Source organism: Labrus mixtus, chromosome 16 (genome assembly GCF_963584025.1).
Source record: "Labrus mixtus chromosome 16, fLabMix1.1, whole genome shotgun sequence".
Classification (NCBI taxonomy): domain Eukaryota; kingdom Metazoa; phylum Chordata; class Actinopteri; order Labriformes; family Labridae; genus Labrus; species Labrus mixtus.
Window position 1 is genome coordinate 11,167,125 of NC_083627.1, and position 17,269 is coordinate 11,184,393.

The following is a 17,269-nucleotide window of genomic DNA, read 5'->3' on the forward strand; positions in this document are numbered from 1 at the left end:
ACCAACTCTACCGCTGACAAACAGTCGCCCCAAGAGAGGAAATGTTTCACTAGCTGCAAGCGAGACCCCACAAGGCAAAGCTGAAAGCATCTAGCTGAGTGGGTGGTATCTAAAGGCATGAAGGAAAAATAATGCATTAGCACTAATGTAGCTGTAAATTTCACATGATGAGATTGCTAACTAAAGGTTGAAATGAAGTTCTATTCGGCTTCAGCACTAATTCACCCATTATTGTGTTCAACATGTTTTGTAAGACAATCTCTCTGGTGTGGGAGGGTGAAAGCTGGCTGTCAATCAGACGACAGATGGCTTTCTAAAATGCTACACGGTGCTCACCATACATGCCGGTCACCTCTTTAGCCCTCTCACATAAGGCGGCAGACGGTTCCTCAGACTGACACCATCACTCATATTGTGCATCTGCCACGAATCGTCAGCCCACTTCCCATCCACTTCACACAGAGCCTATACATAGCCCGGCCTGCGCTCTCTCTCCTTGGCTACAAAGGCACTGTAAATAGGCCTGGATGCAATGGCTAACTTGTTTGTTGTCCATGACATTCAAATTTTGACTCTAAAGGTTTTGGTGCCTCAACATCTCCACAGCAGAATTGCATGTTTCTTTTACTGCAGCAGAAGCATTATGGGGACAGCTGTAGGAGCAGTTTAAAGGGGAAAGTTCAACAAACACTCTGCCAACATGATTCTTGTGATGCGGCGGACTTTAGAGGAGAAACACACAGAACGTCTGCCAGGCAGGATGTCTGACAGAGACAGAGACAGAGGGCTGCTGTGTCTCACTGCAGCGTTCTCTGCCAAGGAGCATGACCGCACATGATAAGCCCATCAACGTACACTGAAATGTGAATTACACTCATCCTCTTAATGTGTTTATCAAATCAAGAGACATGCAGATTTACAGGTTGGCAAACACTACTGACTTTTTCTCATCAAGGACGAAAGGTTAGGTTAGAAGAATTTGCGTCATGAGTTACAGAAACTGACTTTTCATTCATGAATCATTTCATTGCAGGTTTTGTCTGTGTTTGCTTGTTATGAATAAATAAACAGCTCTACAAAGTAGAATTAATGTTGAAACAGAGACTTTGCAAATAGAAAACACTTATTAAAAACACACCACAAATTAGAATACGAAGTCTGAGGTTCAGTCAAACAAAAGACTTAGTTTTACTTATTGTGTTTAACACAGGCACTAAAAGACATTTTCAGGGTGAGATTTACGTGTGAACCAAGCGCAAACTCCTGGTTTTGTAAAATGAAGCCAATGCGGAGGTGCAAAATCCTGCAGTTTGACAAGTGTCGGCTTGAAGCTGGCTGCAGAATCACCAGAAGTCACATACACACCTGATTAAAAAATGTTTACAGCAGAAATGAACATGTTTACAGCCTGGTTCAAAAACAAAATAGGCCTCAACCGTTTCATTTTTATGAAAGATAAGTGTTATACACATTAAGGCGTGTAGCTGACCTCAATGACAGGCAGGCATGCAGTATCGGTTTGCCAAGGCTTGAAACATGCCTCCGCTTCAGGACACAGCCTGTTGTTAGGTTGAGTGAAAGTTAGGGTTACAGGATTTCCAGCATGGTGACATCCACCGATGGGAATCCAAAACCCCCTGCAGGAACAGATGGGTGATGTCACTCAGGTATGGTCTATTGATATTTACAGTTTATGGTGTGAACGCAAACCAAATTTTTTCCTGCCAGACCCCCCCAGAAATTTGGGTTGAGCCAATGTGTGAACACATCAGGAAACATTCACGGAAAATTCACCGCAAACGAGCATGGGTGATGATGTATAAATCATGTGACCATTGAGCGACTGGGCAACGGGTGTGTAATGTAAGAAAAAAAGCTTCATACTCTTTTCTGCTCCAGTGTGTTCTTTTCCTTTCATTCGTTGATACTGTTAATATGTCCGATTGCATTGTTATTAAGGTAAAAAAACAACAACATAGCTCTGCCATTCTGGATTCCCTCACCCCTTTTTTTTACATCATGGGGATGTAAAACAGGGAAAGCTTCACTTCATGTGAGGGAAATATGTGAATTAGCAACTCAGGAAGAATTTAGGTGTCAGTGTGTCCTTACATTTTTTGAAATTTTCAGGAGACCATATGTGAAAATGGTAGAAGTAGAAGAAACCACTGACAACAAGAAGAAAAAAAAATATACATATATTTTAATAATTAAAAAACTACTTGAAAAAATGAAAGTCGTGCGGGCAGACATGATTGTAAACTTGTCACAACAGCACGTCATGAGTAATATAGATCACAGAGCTTCGCTGGAAGTCAGAGCGATGACATACATTTTACACAAAGCTGTAAGCACAAGTGTTCTGTAATCATTTCTCCAACTTAAATACACCCCTTCTCCATAAGTGTGTGGCTGCTTGAAACCAATGCGGCCCAGCCCACCACCACCAGCTCCAGGGCGGCTCCGCTGTGGCTCTCGCAGTGGCAAAGGCTGGACAGTTGAGGTGGTTGCCAAGAAGCATGTGCTTTTTCTTTGAGTGCAACACTTCAGATGGGTGCAGCCATAAAGAAGAGAAAAAAAGGGACAAAAATATCCAGAATGTTGGGTCTATAATTGGCTGCTGCGCCTCACAGCACTTTTTTTTTTTTTTTATGTGTGAGCACAGCCCAGTTAAGAATGGTAGAACCACGAGTGAAACCCTACACTTTCTCCCTTTGCAGTTCCCTCCCACTCAGTCCAACCATCCACAAGGTCTCTGAAGCTCACCTCACCTCACTTTCCAAAAAACATTGTACACTGGATTGTCACTCTGGATTATACTGTCATACCCACTTTGAATTCTGGGGCCTGCAGGAGAGATATCTGGAATTATTATCACCTGATAATGATGCTGCCCCGGTGCTGATTCAGGGTGTGAGTGCTGGAGAATTTACAGACACCTTGGTAACACTGACTGAGTGACAGGCCAGGTAAGAAAAAATACAGATATAATTTGAAAATCCATCTGTCATTGCGACTGTCCTTGAATAACTGACTTTAAATTCTTATTTATTCTTTAGCAGTTTTGAATTGTTGGCAAGTGGTGCTGTTTTTCTGCACTTGCTGTTCAGATGCTTTATCAGACAACCGGCTTCCTCTTTTTCCCCCCCCCTTCCTATTCCTGGGTTGCAAATGTTCTGTTTTTGACATTTCGGGAATGATAAACGCAATGCTTCTGTTATACACATCTACATCGCATTCCCAGGTCTACCATTGAGAGGAGGAAGTGGAAACAGGACTGATGAACCACAGTTTGTAAGGAATCTGGCCTCAGGTTCCCATGTTGACAGAGATAAACCAGCTTGTTTTCAGCTTTACCTTGGATACAGTTTTTCTTTTTTTTAAATCACAGATTTTTATCTCTGCAGCAGTGTGAAAGCCATACAGTGTGTTGAAATGTAATCAGAGATGAAAGGGAGACAAATTAGAAAATGCAACGACTTGTACAAAACTTGGGGAAAGAGGATTAGGAGCATGAATACAAATCTTGTTTAGTTGCCTTCATAGTGTTGCTGTGATTTTTTTTCGTCATTGAAGTCTTGCTGGGCTGAATTTCTGATATTTTAAATACGCACTAATTGGGGCAATTAGAGTGATTGAGCTATCGTGCCTATTCTGCTCATTAATAGCACCAGTGAAACCAAGCAGCAGAAATGGGCTAATGGAGAATCAGATAAGGAAACTTGTATCTGGGGGCCAAGCACTTTGCAATACCCACTGTAAATAATGCACTCTCTATTTTACAGGCTATACAGGGCCAACTCACAATAAACAAGCTGCTGCTACTAAATTTGTCCCCACAACCTTTCCCTGAAATAATTTGCTGCTAAAACCACTTTCTATTTCTAAGTCGCATACTCACCCTTACTACACCTCTGTTTACTTTACTTCAAGCCGTAAGGTTCCAATAACTTCTGTGGTAATGAAGTAAATGTAGATTTTGCAACAACAAAAAACTGCAATAAAAGAAAGATTGCAAGTGTGAGAAATACATCCCCACAGTCTGTATCAGTTAATGATATAGCGACATGCTACAATAAGATGACAACTTCTTAGCTGTTTTCCATATGATGAGGAAATACAATGAACAGCTGTCATGGGAAGAGTTATAAAAAGTGAAACCATCTCATGTCAGTTTGAGTTATACAAAGCTTTGTACAGGAGATACATAGGCTAGCTTAGCACCTCCTGCTATGCAAATATATATTATAAAAACACATCTCTCTACTCGCACTTATTCCAACTTAAAAACAATTGTTTTTTCAAGCCATCTTGCTAATTTACATTTGATATTTATTGGTCCAATTTGTATTTTTATTTTTTGACAATAACCCCAGCCTTAGCACATGAATGTCACAGAATCGTTGAACGAACTTGTTCTTATGGAGTTCTTAAATGTTTCGTTAGAAAAGGAGTCATAACAGCAGATTGGCGATTCCCAAAAGATATATGCACTGTTTTAAGATTTTTCTACTGACACTCTTCTTCTCAATATTAGATGAAAGAAAATAATGCTTTGCCTAAGCATGCATCATGTGTTTGACACAGAAGTTGCATAATCTTTTACAGCTACTCAACCACTGTGATCCTTGGGGTCACTGCACTCAGCCAAGAAATAGTCTAACATGTTACCTCTCAGAGAATTAAGGATTTTGCCCAGGTTTATAGAATTTATTCTAAGCTGGGCTTACTTAAAAAGTAGATATGAGAGAAGTTTCAATATTGTCTCTAAACTATAAAAAAAAAAAGGAAATATGTTTCCCAGAACACATTTACAGACTTCGTAAAGGTACACCGAGATTGGAGATGTCGGGAAAGAAAATCTCAGAACTGGGGGAGGCTCTTCTAATTGCTTTCCAAGTTGTGCACAACTCAGACTTTCCTCAGCCTCCCCCAGTGACCCCCCGCAGTGAGACACTCTTCCAGTCAGGATGAGTCCATGTTATGGCTATGCTCAGCCACATATCAGCCCTAATGGCAGGCATCACAACCACTTGTGTACAATAAGAGCAGGAATAGTTTTGTGTATATATGACAGGTTTCTGCCATTGCCAGCGAGGCACAACAGCCTTATAAATGAATCCAACAGAGATTAACTGCAGAATCAAAGCTGCCTTAATTGTAGGATCTCCAAATTGAAAAACATCACTATGCACTCTCCCAGTGTTGTTCTTTTACTTCTTCTCTTGTGCGGAGTTGGTAAAATCATAGTTTGGCAATGAGTTACAACAGTCTTTGCTCTGCACAGTTCCTCTGAATGCAGTATTCACTTGCTGATTAGAGAGATGTGTTTTTCAGTCTTAGGTTTCAATTATCACGTCCTGAGAATGGAAAGCATTTCCTGCCAGTTTCCGTAGCAGAAAGAAATCCCAACAGGGGAGAAAAGAAATACAACACACCAGGGGGTATTAGATAGAAAAATAGTTTTGGAGAAGTTAACATTTCTTTATAACTATAAAGTGCTTGTCTTAAATCAGCTTGCCACCAGCCCGCTGTCAATACAGAGCTGTGGCAGCAGCCACTGCAGGAGGCTTGCTTTTGTACAGCAATTTCCCTGCACAACAGGAAGTACTACACCAATTTTGGTTTCACAGTTAGTGAAAAATGTATCTCAAGAGGCAACTTTTCACACAGGATTTAGACTCCTAAATGTCATATAGTTCAGTTATGTTTTTAAAAAGTAGGCTTTTGGACTGTAATGTTTGTTAGAGTATGTGTAATGAAGAATTGTTGTTTCCACAGACTTGGGACAGCTTGATGGTGGTAATAAGTTAAAAAAAAAAAATAGACTGAAAGCAAGGTCGAGATGGAATTACGACTGGGATTAAGGATCACCCTGGTCTTTGTCATCCTGGTTTTGACTCTTTCCGGTGAGACAGTGGAAGCAGCACAGAGGGCAGGTAAGACCATTAAGATAAGATAGAATACTCTGTTACAAGTGGAAGAGCTTTTTTGTCTATATGTGACTAAATCCTTCTGTATCTACCTATGACAGGATGTAAAAACGTCCACTATGACTTAGCATTCATCCTGGACACCTCATCCAGTGTTGGAAAAGACAATTTTGAGAAGATCCGGCAATGGGTGGCCAACATCGTGGAGTCTTTTGATGTGGCCCCTGACAAGACGAGAGTCGCCGTGGTGCGCTACAGTGACAGACCCACCACTGAATTCAACCTGGGTAAACACAGGACCCTGGAGGATGTGAAGCAAGCCGCCCGTAACATACGCTACCTGGGGGGAAATACAATGACTGGTGATGCTATCAGCTACACCACCACCAACATCTTCACCGAGCGAAACGGAGCAAGGCCGGCGGCCAGAGGTATCCAGAAGGTGGCCATCCTTCTCACAGATGGCCGAAGCCAGGATTATGTTCTTGAGCCCTCCAAGGAAGCTGCCAAAGCTGGCATCCGGATGTTTGCTGTTGGCATCGGGGAGGCTTTAAAGGTAGAGCTGGAAGAGATTGCGGCCGAGCCAAAGAATGCACACGTCTTCCATGTGACGGACTTTAATGCCATTGACAAGATCAGGGGCAGGTTGCGGAGGAGGCTGTGTGAAAGTAAGTCAGTCATCGGGCTCAGTGCCAATAGGTATAGCTCACACTGCATGCCACATGGCTTCAGCTTGAAGCCTCTCATTGAAGAGCCTGCCTCACCCTTAATGTGCACTTGATTGAACTAGACTCCTTTTTTAACCTTTTAAGCACTACATTGAGGAAAGACCCCAACCACAAAACCCCACCCCAACCACATAGAGCAGCTGCACTAGCAAGCAGTGCTAGCGTGGCCTCTTTTTGACTGAATACGAAGCATGTCAAGGAGCTGTTGCAGAAATTGGCTTGTAAATGACAGTTCTTTAACCAGAACATTTCTGTGGTGTAGCTGTCTTTTTGACTGCTGCTTCATTGCAGAGGTGTTTAGCGCTGGAAAGCGTGTCTTAAGCTAACCTCAAGAGTTTTTCTATTCATGGGTTGAAAAAAATCTTTCAACAAGGCCACACAGGCATAGACAATTACTTACAAAGCCAAATAAATAGGCTAAAACAAGCTTAAAACTAAGGTAACAGTGTCATGATGTTGGGTAGCTGTGTAGGAAACTATCTGCTTGTGAGTGTTTTCATGGAGTAGATGGATGCTTTGCACTCCAACGCTTTAAATTCCTGCCTAAAATTAGCCAGACAGGAAAGAAAAGGATGCCATGAGCCTTCACCACAAACAGTAAATACAAAAACGGGAATGACATGATTGCATGGTTCAGCACACAGACAAGCAGTACCAGTTCTTCCTTTAATCTTTACTGTGCAGAGTTTACTGTGAAGAACGTGTTGAATCAGATTCTAAAATCAAATATTTTGAAGGGCATATCATATTTCAGAGTGAATCTTGTGCAAGACCGCAATGGTGATTCATTTCAAAGCCACTGATCTTTTGACCTTGCTCCTTGACTCAGACTTTCAATCTGTCAGCTAGTAATGTAGGTTTTATATATTAAAAAGAAAATGCTGTGCATACAAGTTTAGTGCTAAATGCTCTACAGAACTAACTAAAGGCTAAATGTACGCAGAATTGTAGCTCCAGTGTTTTCTTTCTGTAATCTCGAGAGAGTCTCTAAGTATATCAGTGGTCAGTACGACTGGTTCACTGAGAAGCCCAAGTTATATTCAGAAAATTATAGCCCTAATGTTTCAAGTGGGTCCAGAGCAGTTTCCAGTGTCCATGTCAGATGTCTTCACCTTCTAATCTATAGGTTTAAAAATGGGCACTACTTATTATCTGCTGTAGTGATTCATGGGATCATGTGTGGCCTCACTCACCTATAGGATCACACACTTGACCTTACATGACCCCAGTGACAAAGGACTCAAATATCAAAGCTCTTGGCTAACAGCGAGAGTATGTTTAAACCCGGCAGCCATAATGGGGACAGGTAAGACTGGTAATAGTATGAATTAAAAATGTATCAGTGACCATTAAAATAAACAAGGTTGTTAGGTATGCAAAGGTTAAGATTGAGATGATACGACGATGAATCTGTGTGAGACATAATTTCCAAAGTCAGGATTGACATTGCTTCCATTTTAACTCACAGTCACATCCCTAAATTATAGCTTTAGGGCCACAAGTGCAGGGAGTAGCTCAGCTGGTGTAGCCTGCTAAGTCTCAGGGCTGTGCAAAAACATTGTCTTTAAAAAAAAAAAAAGAGTGACACCGGACCATTCATTTAGAGTAAGGTCTCTTTTGGTATGACTTCCTGACCTTTTAGACATATAAACCAAGCATCTTTACAGAGATCTTTGAACATCACTTGAACACACTATAAAAATGAAGAGTTTAAAGTCCCTTCAATTCTTTTCTCATCAAACTGTCGAAAGACACAATCAGGGATCGACTATGAGTTCAATTAGTTGCTTAGCTTTCCTGTAAGACATGCTTTGGGCTTTGCATGATACTGAAAACCAAGCCATGTCAACAGCGCTGTCCTCATATTGATGTTGCAAGCTACTCGAGACAGGATGATTATATTATCTGTGATTTAAGACAACCAGAGTTAGATGGTAGATGTTTGGCAGATTCTTGATATATTAGGGAAGCCGGAGTGCTACACTGATATTTTTGGCCCAGATGATATTTAGGGTTGACAGTCAGGACTTAGACAATTTGTTCAGCTATTTTTAGGTTAAATGAGGAAGCCCTTCAAACAGATGGATTAAATACTGATGACAAGACCCTGGCTGGCTGTCATGTCTAATAATCAGAATGAAAATGGTACGTTTGCCATCTGGGAATGATGGAAGGTTTTATTCATGGAGAACTTGTTTTGCTAAAACTTGAAACTTCAAGCTTTAATTTAATTGGATACATCAGTCTGCAGCAGTATAAAGAGGATGAGATGAGGTTCTTTTTTTTGTATTTAGACAACTTGTGGCTGGTTCTGCTCAAGGTTTCTGCCTGTTAAAAAGCTGTTCTTATTTGCTACTGTTACTTTGCTAGACGTTGCTACGTGTTGTGCTCATGGTGGATTAATGTTGGATAAATACTATAACAAAGAGTACGATCTAGACCCTCTCTTTTTGTGTCTTAAGATCACAACTGCTATGAATTGGTGCCATACAAATAAAAATGGATTGATTGATTGAAATAGTTTTAGATGAGTTTGCCTTACTTAACATCATCATGGCTTTATGATTTATACTTTTTTATTTGATATTGGGCATGACTTTTCTATAGAGAGATAAACTTGCAATGTCTTTGGCCATTACACTCCGTCATGATGTCTTCAAGTACTGGAGGCGGTGGTGACGCCGACAGAAGGATAGAATCCTCGCTTGATGGAGTCTAGACACTGGAGGTGGAAAAGTGTGACTGGGGTGGAGGATTGATGACAATTGACAGCAGCAGGATGATTGGTTGAAGGAGGTTATGGTTGAAACTGGTTGGTTTAGTAATTAAAGAGTAAATGGTCATAATCAGCTGATCAGCAGGGCGGGAAGAGAGAGGGAGAGACTAAGTTGAATGAAGAATAATGAATGGATGTGTGAAAGAATATGAACAGTTTTCCTTCTTGAACTTACGCTGAGTTCTACTAAAACTTTACACTTAACAGCTCCTGCTTGGAGTTTTGAGCTGATTATGAAAAGACTGACATTACTACTAGAACCTTTGATTACCAATTAAAACAAAAAAAAAAAACGAAATCACGTGGAAAATTAAGTATAGTATTATTAAATTCCTGCTACAGCTGCCACCTGTTTGGTGTCAAAGTATCTTTCAGCACACAAAGTGTCTTTATTTACATTTTATGTGGACAAATTCATTCAATGCACCGGTAAAAGACAGCAAGCAGATGACTTTTTGTTAGAGAATAAAATGTAACGCAAACAAATAAGACATATATACGTAGTCCACAGGTGTCTCCAAGCTCCACACAAAGTGAAAGTTTGTCACCGTAGCTTTAAACCATGAGAGTACATAGGCATGCTAACCGCTCTGTAGAGAACAGTAATGCATTGTGCAGCGTTATAACATCAGCCTACTAACTGCAGTAATAATCATGGACATATATCAGCTTTACTGGCTAGGCTGACAAGTATGATGTCATACTTTAAAAACTCTGGCACTGGTTATAAAATTATCCTGATGTCTCTTTCTGCAAGCTAACACAACTATTAATAAAACAAAGCATTACCTCACCTCTCAGTGCTTATGTTAAGTATGCCAATTGTTGGCATACATTGAATCCAGAGCATGATTTCTAAACGGACCCTTTTCTACTGTTAGGCGTTTTCGGACAGCAGGAACCTTTTCATAGTTCTAGGAACTGCTCTGGGACCCTCCCCATTTTTCATTGATTGCCCACCACAGAAACTATGAACTATTTTAGATCCTAGATCTTAGGTTTAGAGGAACCTTGAAAGGCCCCGTGGTGGGTCATTCTCAGGGAACTCCTTAGTTCATCTCCCTAGTTCATCATCTTCAAAAAGTCTCCAAGATGGTTTGTTCCGAAAACATCGATTGTCACCTAATTTCTGTTGGTTACTTGCTCCTATTTCCCTCATTTATGTAACTGTATGCACATGATGTATGTTTTTTTTTAACCCCTACCCCAACCCTCTTAGTTTAGTGTGTTAGCATGTTAGCATGTTAGCATGCTGGCGGCTGTTAAGTGTTTTTTAGATAGGCACTTTATTGTCATTGTATAAAAGAACACAACAAAACTTTGTTGGCAGCAATTAAATAACACATTTTTTAAATAAAAATATATTCATTGTCATGTACCAACAGAAAATGTAATTGTGCTAGATTGAAAGAGTGGAAAAGTAGCCAAATATAATAGGCATGAATAAATTGTTTTAAGTACAGTAGGCTGAGTGGACCAGACTTAACATAACATATAGGTACAAAACTAATGAGAAATGATGCATCAGTGGCGCTGATCATTGATAAGAGGTCATGGAAATCGAACAATCCCACCCCTGAATTCATGGTGCTTACATGCTTAAAGTTTCACGAGCAGTGTACCTTTTAAAAAACAGCATTATCAACTCAAGGAAACAAGACACGTGTTTACATGGAACGTACAGTATGTCTCTGCTAAAAATGTGATTTTACAAAAACTACTGACAGCTAAGTCTGGCTATCACTGTTTTTTGGTTTCTCAAAGTAACCCAAATAAAATTTTCATCTATAAGCCAACTTTTACATCTAAGAAACTAAATAGGATCCATATCTGTGTTAAGTAGTTGTGAAGCTGGCATCCTGACAAAAATACCCCTCCAATAAAAACTTTTCCTGACCTTGTCGCTTTTCTCACTGTCATCACCATCACTCATGTATGTGTGCATTGAAATTTAAACTGTAACAGCTTCTTGGGCCTGTTGATGTGTCGCCCCCTGCCACCTGCACACCCCACTCCCCAGACATCAGGCAGGAGAAATGTAAAGCAGTCTGTCCGCTCAGTGCTCTGCAGATCCCATATCAGACCAAAGCTGCTTTTCAGTGAGATCATTTCCTAAAACAACCCAGGACTTCACACCATTTTGGTCCGACTCCCCTTAAATTTGATTGTAAGAAAAAATTGCACATGATTATGTTTCCAACAGGAAGGTAAAGATGTTGCCATGAAGTGTTTCAAGAAGTTGTCTCCATGTTCCCAAAGAAATCATCATCATAATGTAGAGACATTCTAAATAACTATTGTCTTTTCTCCTCAGATGTCCTGTGTCCAAACATGAAGGTCCAACCTGATCGCTTTAAGCCCAACAGCACCAGTTATGGTCTTGAAGAGGTTCCAGGTATGTGCTAAGTGCTGCTTTCCCAACAGCAACATTGCAGCTTTGGAAATTCTTGCAACAGCAGACTCAGCTCTTTTGTTTTCAAAGCGTTTCCTACACCCCCACATTTTGCTTTCTTAACATCAGAAAAAACAAAGGGGAACTTTTTTATATGCAAATACGCAGACACTCACAATGCATCACAATTTGGTCTATTTCTATTTGGAATCAGAATTTGTTTTATTCATGACTCTTTTGGCACATTCATTTCTATCTGGTTTGTCTGCTGTTATAGAAAGTAATCTTTTTCAAAATAATGCAGAATATCTGGCTTGTATTGGCCAAAGATTGACTCATAACTAACCGTTTTAGATACCAATTTCCTGATTTTTAGAAATATGGATCCCTGTTACAGGCTTCCATCTATCTGATTGTATTTTTAAGTGTCTACATGTTGCTACAATTGTGCAACAAATCATGTTGATTATTAAGCTAGCTGTTGAGAAAATTGCTCAGTAACCATTATCAAAGGAATTTTTTGACACTTTGGAAAGTGTTTAGTTTTTTTGGGCAGACAAAAAAGAATTTTCACATATGCACTCATGAAACATTTTCAAGCAGGCAACCCCTGCTATCTTCCTGAGTTGGTTGTTCACACATGCGCCTCACAGCAGGAGGCTATCCCTGTTGAACAGGAGATGTAAGCTCTCAGGAGGCAAGACACAATGGAACAATGAGTAATGGTGGATGAAGCAACAAACTCACTCTGAGAATTTCAGGAGTTTTGTTCTTGCTTGTTTCTCAACCCTAATGAAAAAGCAAAGCCAAGCCAGGTGTTTCCCACAGCATCCAGTTTTCCAGCTAAGCTTACATGACTTTGGTTGTTGCTAAATTAATATGGCTTATTCTCAATGCCAACTCATCAAGTTCTCATCTGGTGCTCTCTTCTAGCTTAATGTTTTGATGTGTCGTTGAAGTCTGTTGCGTTAAGCAAATGTGGGACTTTTATCCAGAAAAGTTGGGTTAAATTCAAAATCCTTCACTGATGCTTTGAAGGGTAGTTTCACAGTTTCTTTTTTTTATAAACTGGGAGTCATCTGTGTTGTTGTATATACTATACAGACCTGAACATGACATTGCAAATGAGGCCATTTCACACATTATTTCAAAGTACAGCAGTTGAACTAGTTATCTACTAAGTGAAAGGCATAACTAGTCCTTCATCCCGTGGTTTTCTTTCCAATCTGCTGTGTGAAAGGTTTCTAAGAACTCTTGAATAGCGTTTATCCAGAAAGGTAGGATGTTTTTACAAGTTAGTCTTTTGGGGGATCTGAGTTCCTGTCCATGTCTCCCACCCACATCCATCACACTAAGAGGAAAAACAGATGCCCAGGCAATGCCTGTTTGGACTACTATTATGCTGAACTTCATGGAAAGAGAGATGTCAGAGCAGTGAAAGCAGTGTTTTACAAAGTTGAACCACCGAACACATTTGGCTGGCACACATACACCTTCAATTCTGTGCCATACAAGAGGGCACCTGGTATGACGTTTTGATAGCAAATTGTCAAACATGGGTTGGACAAATAAGAAATAAGGACATGTTGAGTGATGATGCACAGGATATAACCAGGGTATGTTGCCAGAACATCACTGGGCTCCAAACTCAAATTAGCTAATTTACTCCAATGGCCAGTTTAGCGTCTCAGCTAATTAAACTTCCAAGACTTGGTACTAAGGCATAAACAAAAGAACCATAAAAGAAATCAGCACAGCCATAGAACTCAGAAAAAAACACCAGGCTGCAGATTGTCTGTGACTGCCAAGATAGAGTTTTCCCACTGTGAGGTACAGAAAGCTTCAAGTTTGATGTCACTAATTGATGCACCCACAAAACGAAAAAAATGTCACCAAGGAAAAAAAAACAGGATATCAAGGGGGATTTGGCTGCATAGAGTCGATGAGTGTGTGCTTCTGATCATAGCTGGCAGCACCACTTTCCACTGTCGAGACTATCAGAGTATCAGATCCTCTCCTTTGGGGAAGTGTTAATTATGTGGTTATGATTTTCCTTTAAAAGCCACAAACTAATTAGAACAAACTTTAGATAAAACACAGAAGGCCACTGATGCTTTCTTAAGGAGATGTCCCCAATGCACAGCGTTGTAGATCTGCTCTAATTGGAATAAATTATTTTGGGCGGTGTTTTGTTTACAGAACTGAATACAAAGTCCTGCTTAGATAGAAAATGATATGACTCAATTTCTTCTTGTTACCAACAGCTAGGCTATTGTGGAATACACCATAAATATATGTGCACTAAGCTGATTTAAACTTCCTTTACATTTGCCAGCACCACAAGTTAAATAGTCTTCCCCTAAGAGCTTCTATGCACTGTAACCATTTCCGTCCTTGCAGTTACTCTTATATTAAAGAATTTCTAATTCAGGAACTTTAATTTCATATTATAACAGTTCCCACAGTGTTGTGAGGACCACCACAGGCACACGAAGCGGGTCAACACAGCAGGTCACCCGAAAAGTAAAGCTTTCATTTTAAATCAGAAGTTTGCACAGTGTGAGATTTTTGGTTTTGTCAAACTGCTGTATCACACAGTTGGGTCATGATCAGATCTAAAACCCAAAACCTGTATCGGGTTCCACTTGGGGAAAAAGTCTTATCACATCATTCTGAGGTCTAAAGCTCCCTGACTTGATGTCTGGGGGTAACTTAAGTCTGTAACTGTGGAAATGCTTTAGGACAGTGGTTCTCAACTCGTCTAGCCTCAGGACCCACCACCAACTCCTCTGTGAAAAATCGTGACACAAATTTGTGATATTTTTCAACCAATCAGGTTTATTTACCTCAATCGGTACAAAACATACGACAGAGGCAAGAAACTGAACAAAACAAACATGTTTAAAAAGTGCTTCACAGGCTTTTCTGCACAAGTTTTTTCCCAGGCATACATTTTGCGACCCACTGAAAATGGCTCTGCGACCCACCTCTGGGTCTTGACCCACCAGTTGAGAACCACTACTTTAAGACATACAAATGTACTTGAGTGACGTACGTTTTTCTCCGTATTGTGGCCAAGCACATAGACATTTTTCCTTCATGTATATAAGCAAAGCACTCTCCACGCTGGTGCAGAGAGAGTGTAATGCTCTGTGAGAAATGTCAAGTCTATCTGCCTCTGATTGTGATTTGACAGCCAAGAGAGCTGTGGTTGGAGTCAGACTTGTGTTTATCATGGGCTGTCTAGTCTGACCCCTCGGGGCACTGAGCACACACAGGAGGCAGCAGAGTGTCTTTGCAAGTCTGTGCTCACTATCTACTGCACATATGTTGCCATCTGCTCTGATCAAAAGAATGCTGTGTGCATGCATTTGCCTTTCCCAGTCAGTGAACTCATCTGGCTTTTCCCGCAGATCGCCCCATCGGTCGTTTTTTTGGCTGTCCAAAATAACTTTTTAGGTTGATTATACACTATACACAGCCAGTCTAAATTACAGCTCTGCTCTGAGATGGCCTGCAAACAGCCACAGAACTGTGCAGTGAGGGACTGTGCACGGACTCAGCACAGCGACAAAGACACTAAGTCCGCAAAATACAAAGCTGCACGGCTTCTTCGAGCAACCGTTATGTGATACTTATAATCCTAAAACGTCTTATTTATATAGTATGAAAGTATGGAGCTGAGTGTTGAAAAAACATTTGCTATTTAACCTGATCACTCACTCCAAAATGTTACCAATGGCCATGTTGTTGATTCTGGACTTAAACTCTGAATTTAAAGTATTCAAAAACCTTTAAATGTAGACTTAATCAGCAGACTTTATCTTTCTTGTTCCAATTAGTTGCATGTATTCTATGGCAATGGGGAAAAAATTGACCAAAATGAATTGCGGCATCTGAAAAAAAGTTGTCAAAAAATAACAGTAGTCTACAGACACTTGGTGACCTTTCCTGATGCACAAAGCAGCTGTGTCTGGTGGTTAATCCCCTCACTTATTCAGTGAGATATAAAGGCGCTTTTTTTAACCGTTATTTTTCGCTCTGTTGCTAATGGCACAGGGGCAGCCTGTGTTCTTTACCACCTGTTTCCAGGCTATTTCTAATGACATCCACTAATCTTTCGCCAGCCTCTCACATTACCACCTGAATAATGTTCCGGTTTCCTCTTAAGAAGATTAGTTCACTGGTGCTAATTTTCCCACTGGAAACATTAAATCTCATAGATTTCCCAGCATAACTAGGCCATGAAGGAATATGGTGAGTCTGTCTTCACCCTGTTGGCTCACTTAATGGCACAGTCTGCTTTCGGAAGTGCTCAATCCTCACAACGAGACCACCAGCTTTTCCGCGAGATCTGCTGGACAAGCCGGCAGCTTTAGTGCTTTACAAGCTCTCGTCCTGCTGGCATTGCCATAGCAGCAGCACTTGTTTGTTGTACAAGGGAGTGTCCTTTCTAAACCACCTAAATATGGTCTGTGGTTACACCACTTCAAATGCCTCGCTGCAGGGCAATGCACACACACCAACACACACGTGCATACACTCTCAGACTCACATGAGGACCTTACCAGCAATGGCAACCTGTTTTTTTCTTTGGCAGCAAATCAATCTGAATGGCCAACATAAGACTCTTCTTCCAACTATTCAACAATACTGAGATTTTTTTCCCCCTCCAAAAGCCTCATACAAAGTGGCTGCAGGGTGTGGTGGTACTGACCAATTAAACCTCGGTATATCCCAATAAATTTGACAAAACCATAACTTAACCCCATGTGTTGATTTACGAGTGTGTGTGTGTGTGTGTGTGTGTATGTGAGATTATCTTGATTCCGACTATTTGACTTTATCACTGCAGGGTTCGACCTGATGGAGCACTTCAATGTGAGAGATATTCTGGGAACCAGAGATGATGATGGCCAGAGTTCTTACGTACGCCTTGGCACCATGCCAATTGTACAGCAAACAGAGTAAGTGACCTTACTGTTACACTGTAAACAAATATAATCGGTGACATGACAGATTTTGTCACACGATCCATTTAAATGACAAAACTACTAAAAAGTCAGGGTTCAAAGCTTGTTGGGATGCAGGGATTTTTTTCAGTTATGTCATTTAGCCTTGCTTAAAGGTACAGTTTAGGGGCGCAGAGGGCCAGGTAAACTGTTAGGCTATAATAAGCGGGCGACCCCAGGTTCAAGTCCGTCCTGCTGCTCCTTTCCGGCATGCCATTCCCCACTCTCTCTCTCAATTTCTACTCCACCCACTGTCTAATCAAATAAAGGCAAAAAAGGCCCAAAAATGAATCTTAAAAAAAATGATACAGTTAAACATTTTAGAAATATTAGTATCCACATTAAAGGAGGTAGGGTAAAATTATGAGGCATGTCCAAAAAGTTTAGACTCACCTAATAGCATCCTTTAAGCTCACCCACTTACACAT

General features: G+C 40.6%; 1 protein-coding gene across 2 annotated transcripts in view; it reads left to right on the forward strand.

Annotated features, from left to right (window-relative positions):
- Positions 1–2,718: 2,718 nt before the first annotated feature.
- The window catches only part of col22a1 (collagen, type XXII, alpha 1), a 58,147-nt gene continuing 43,596 nt past the window's right edge, over positions 2,719–17,269 (forward strand). Inside the window, exons 1-5 of one of the 2 annotated variants that reach the window (XM_061060459.1) lie at positions 2,719–2,969; positions 5,782–5,939; positions 6,035–6,601; positions 11,752–11,832; positions 16,685–16,796. In XM_061060459.1, the coding sequence (XP_060916442.1) occupies positions 5,846–5,939; positions 6,035–6,601; positions 11,752–11,832; positions 16,685–16,796 (854 nt within the window). In that variant the 5' untranslated portion in view covers positions 2,719–2,969; positions 5,782–5,845. The remainder of the gene's footprint in view (positions 2,970–5,781; positions 5,940–6,034; positions 6,602–11,751; positions 11,833–16,684; positions 16,797–17,269) is intronic. The other variant, XM_061060461.1, reaches the window with a different exon arrangement.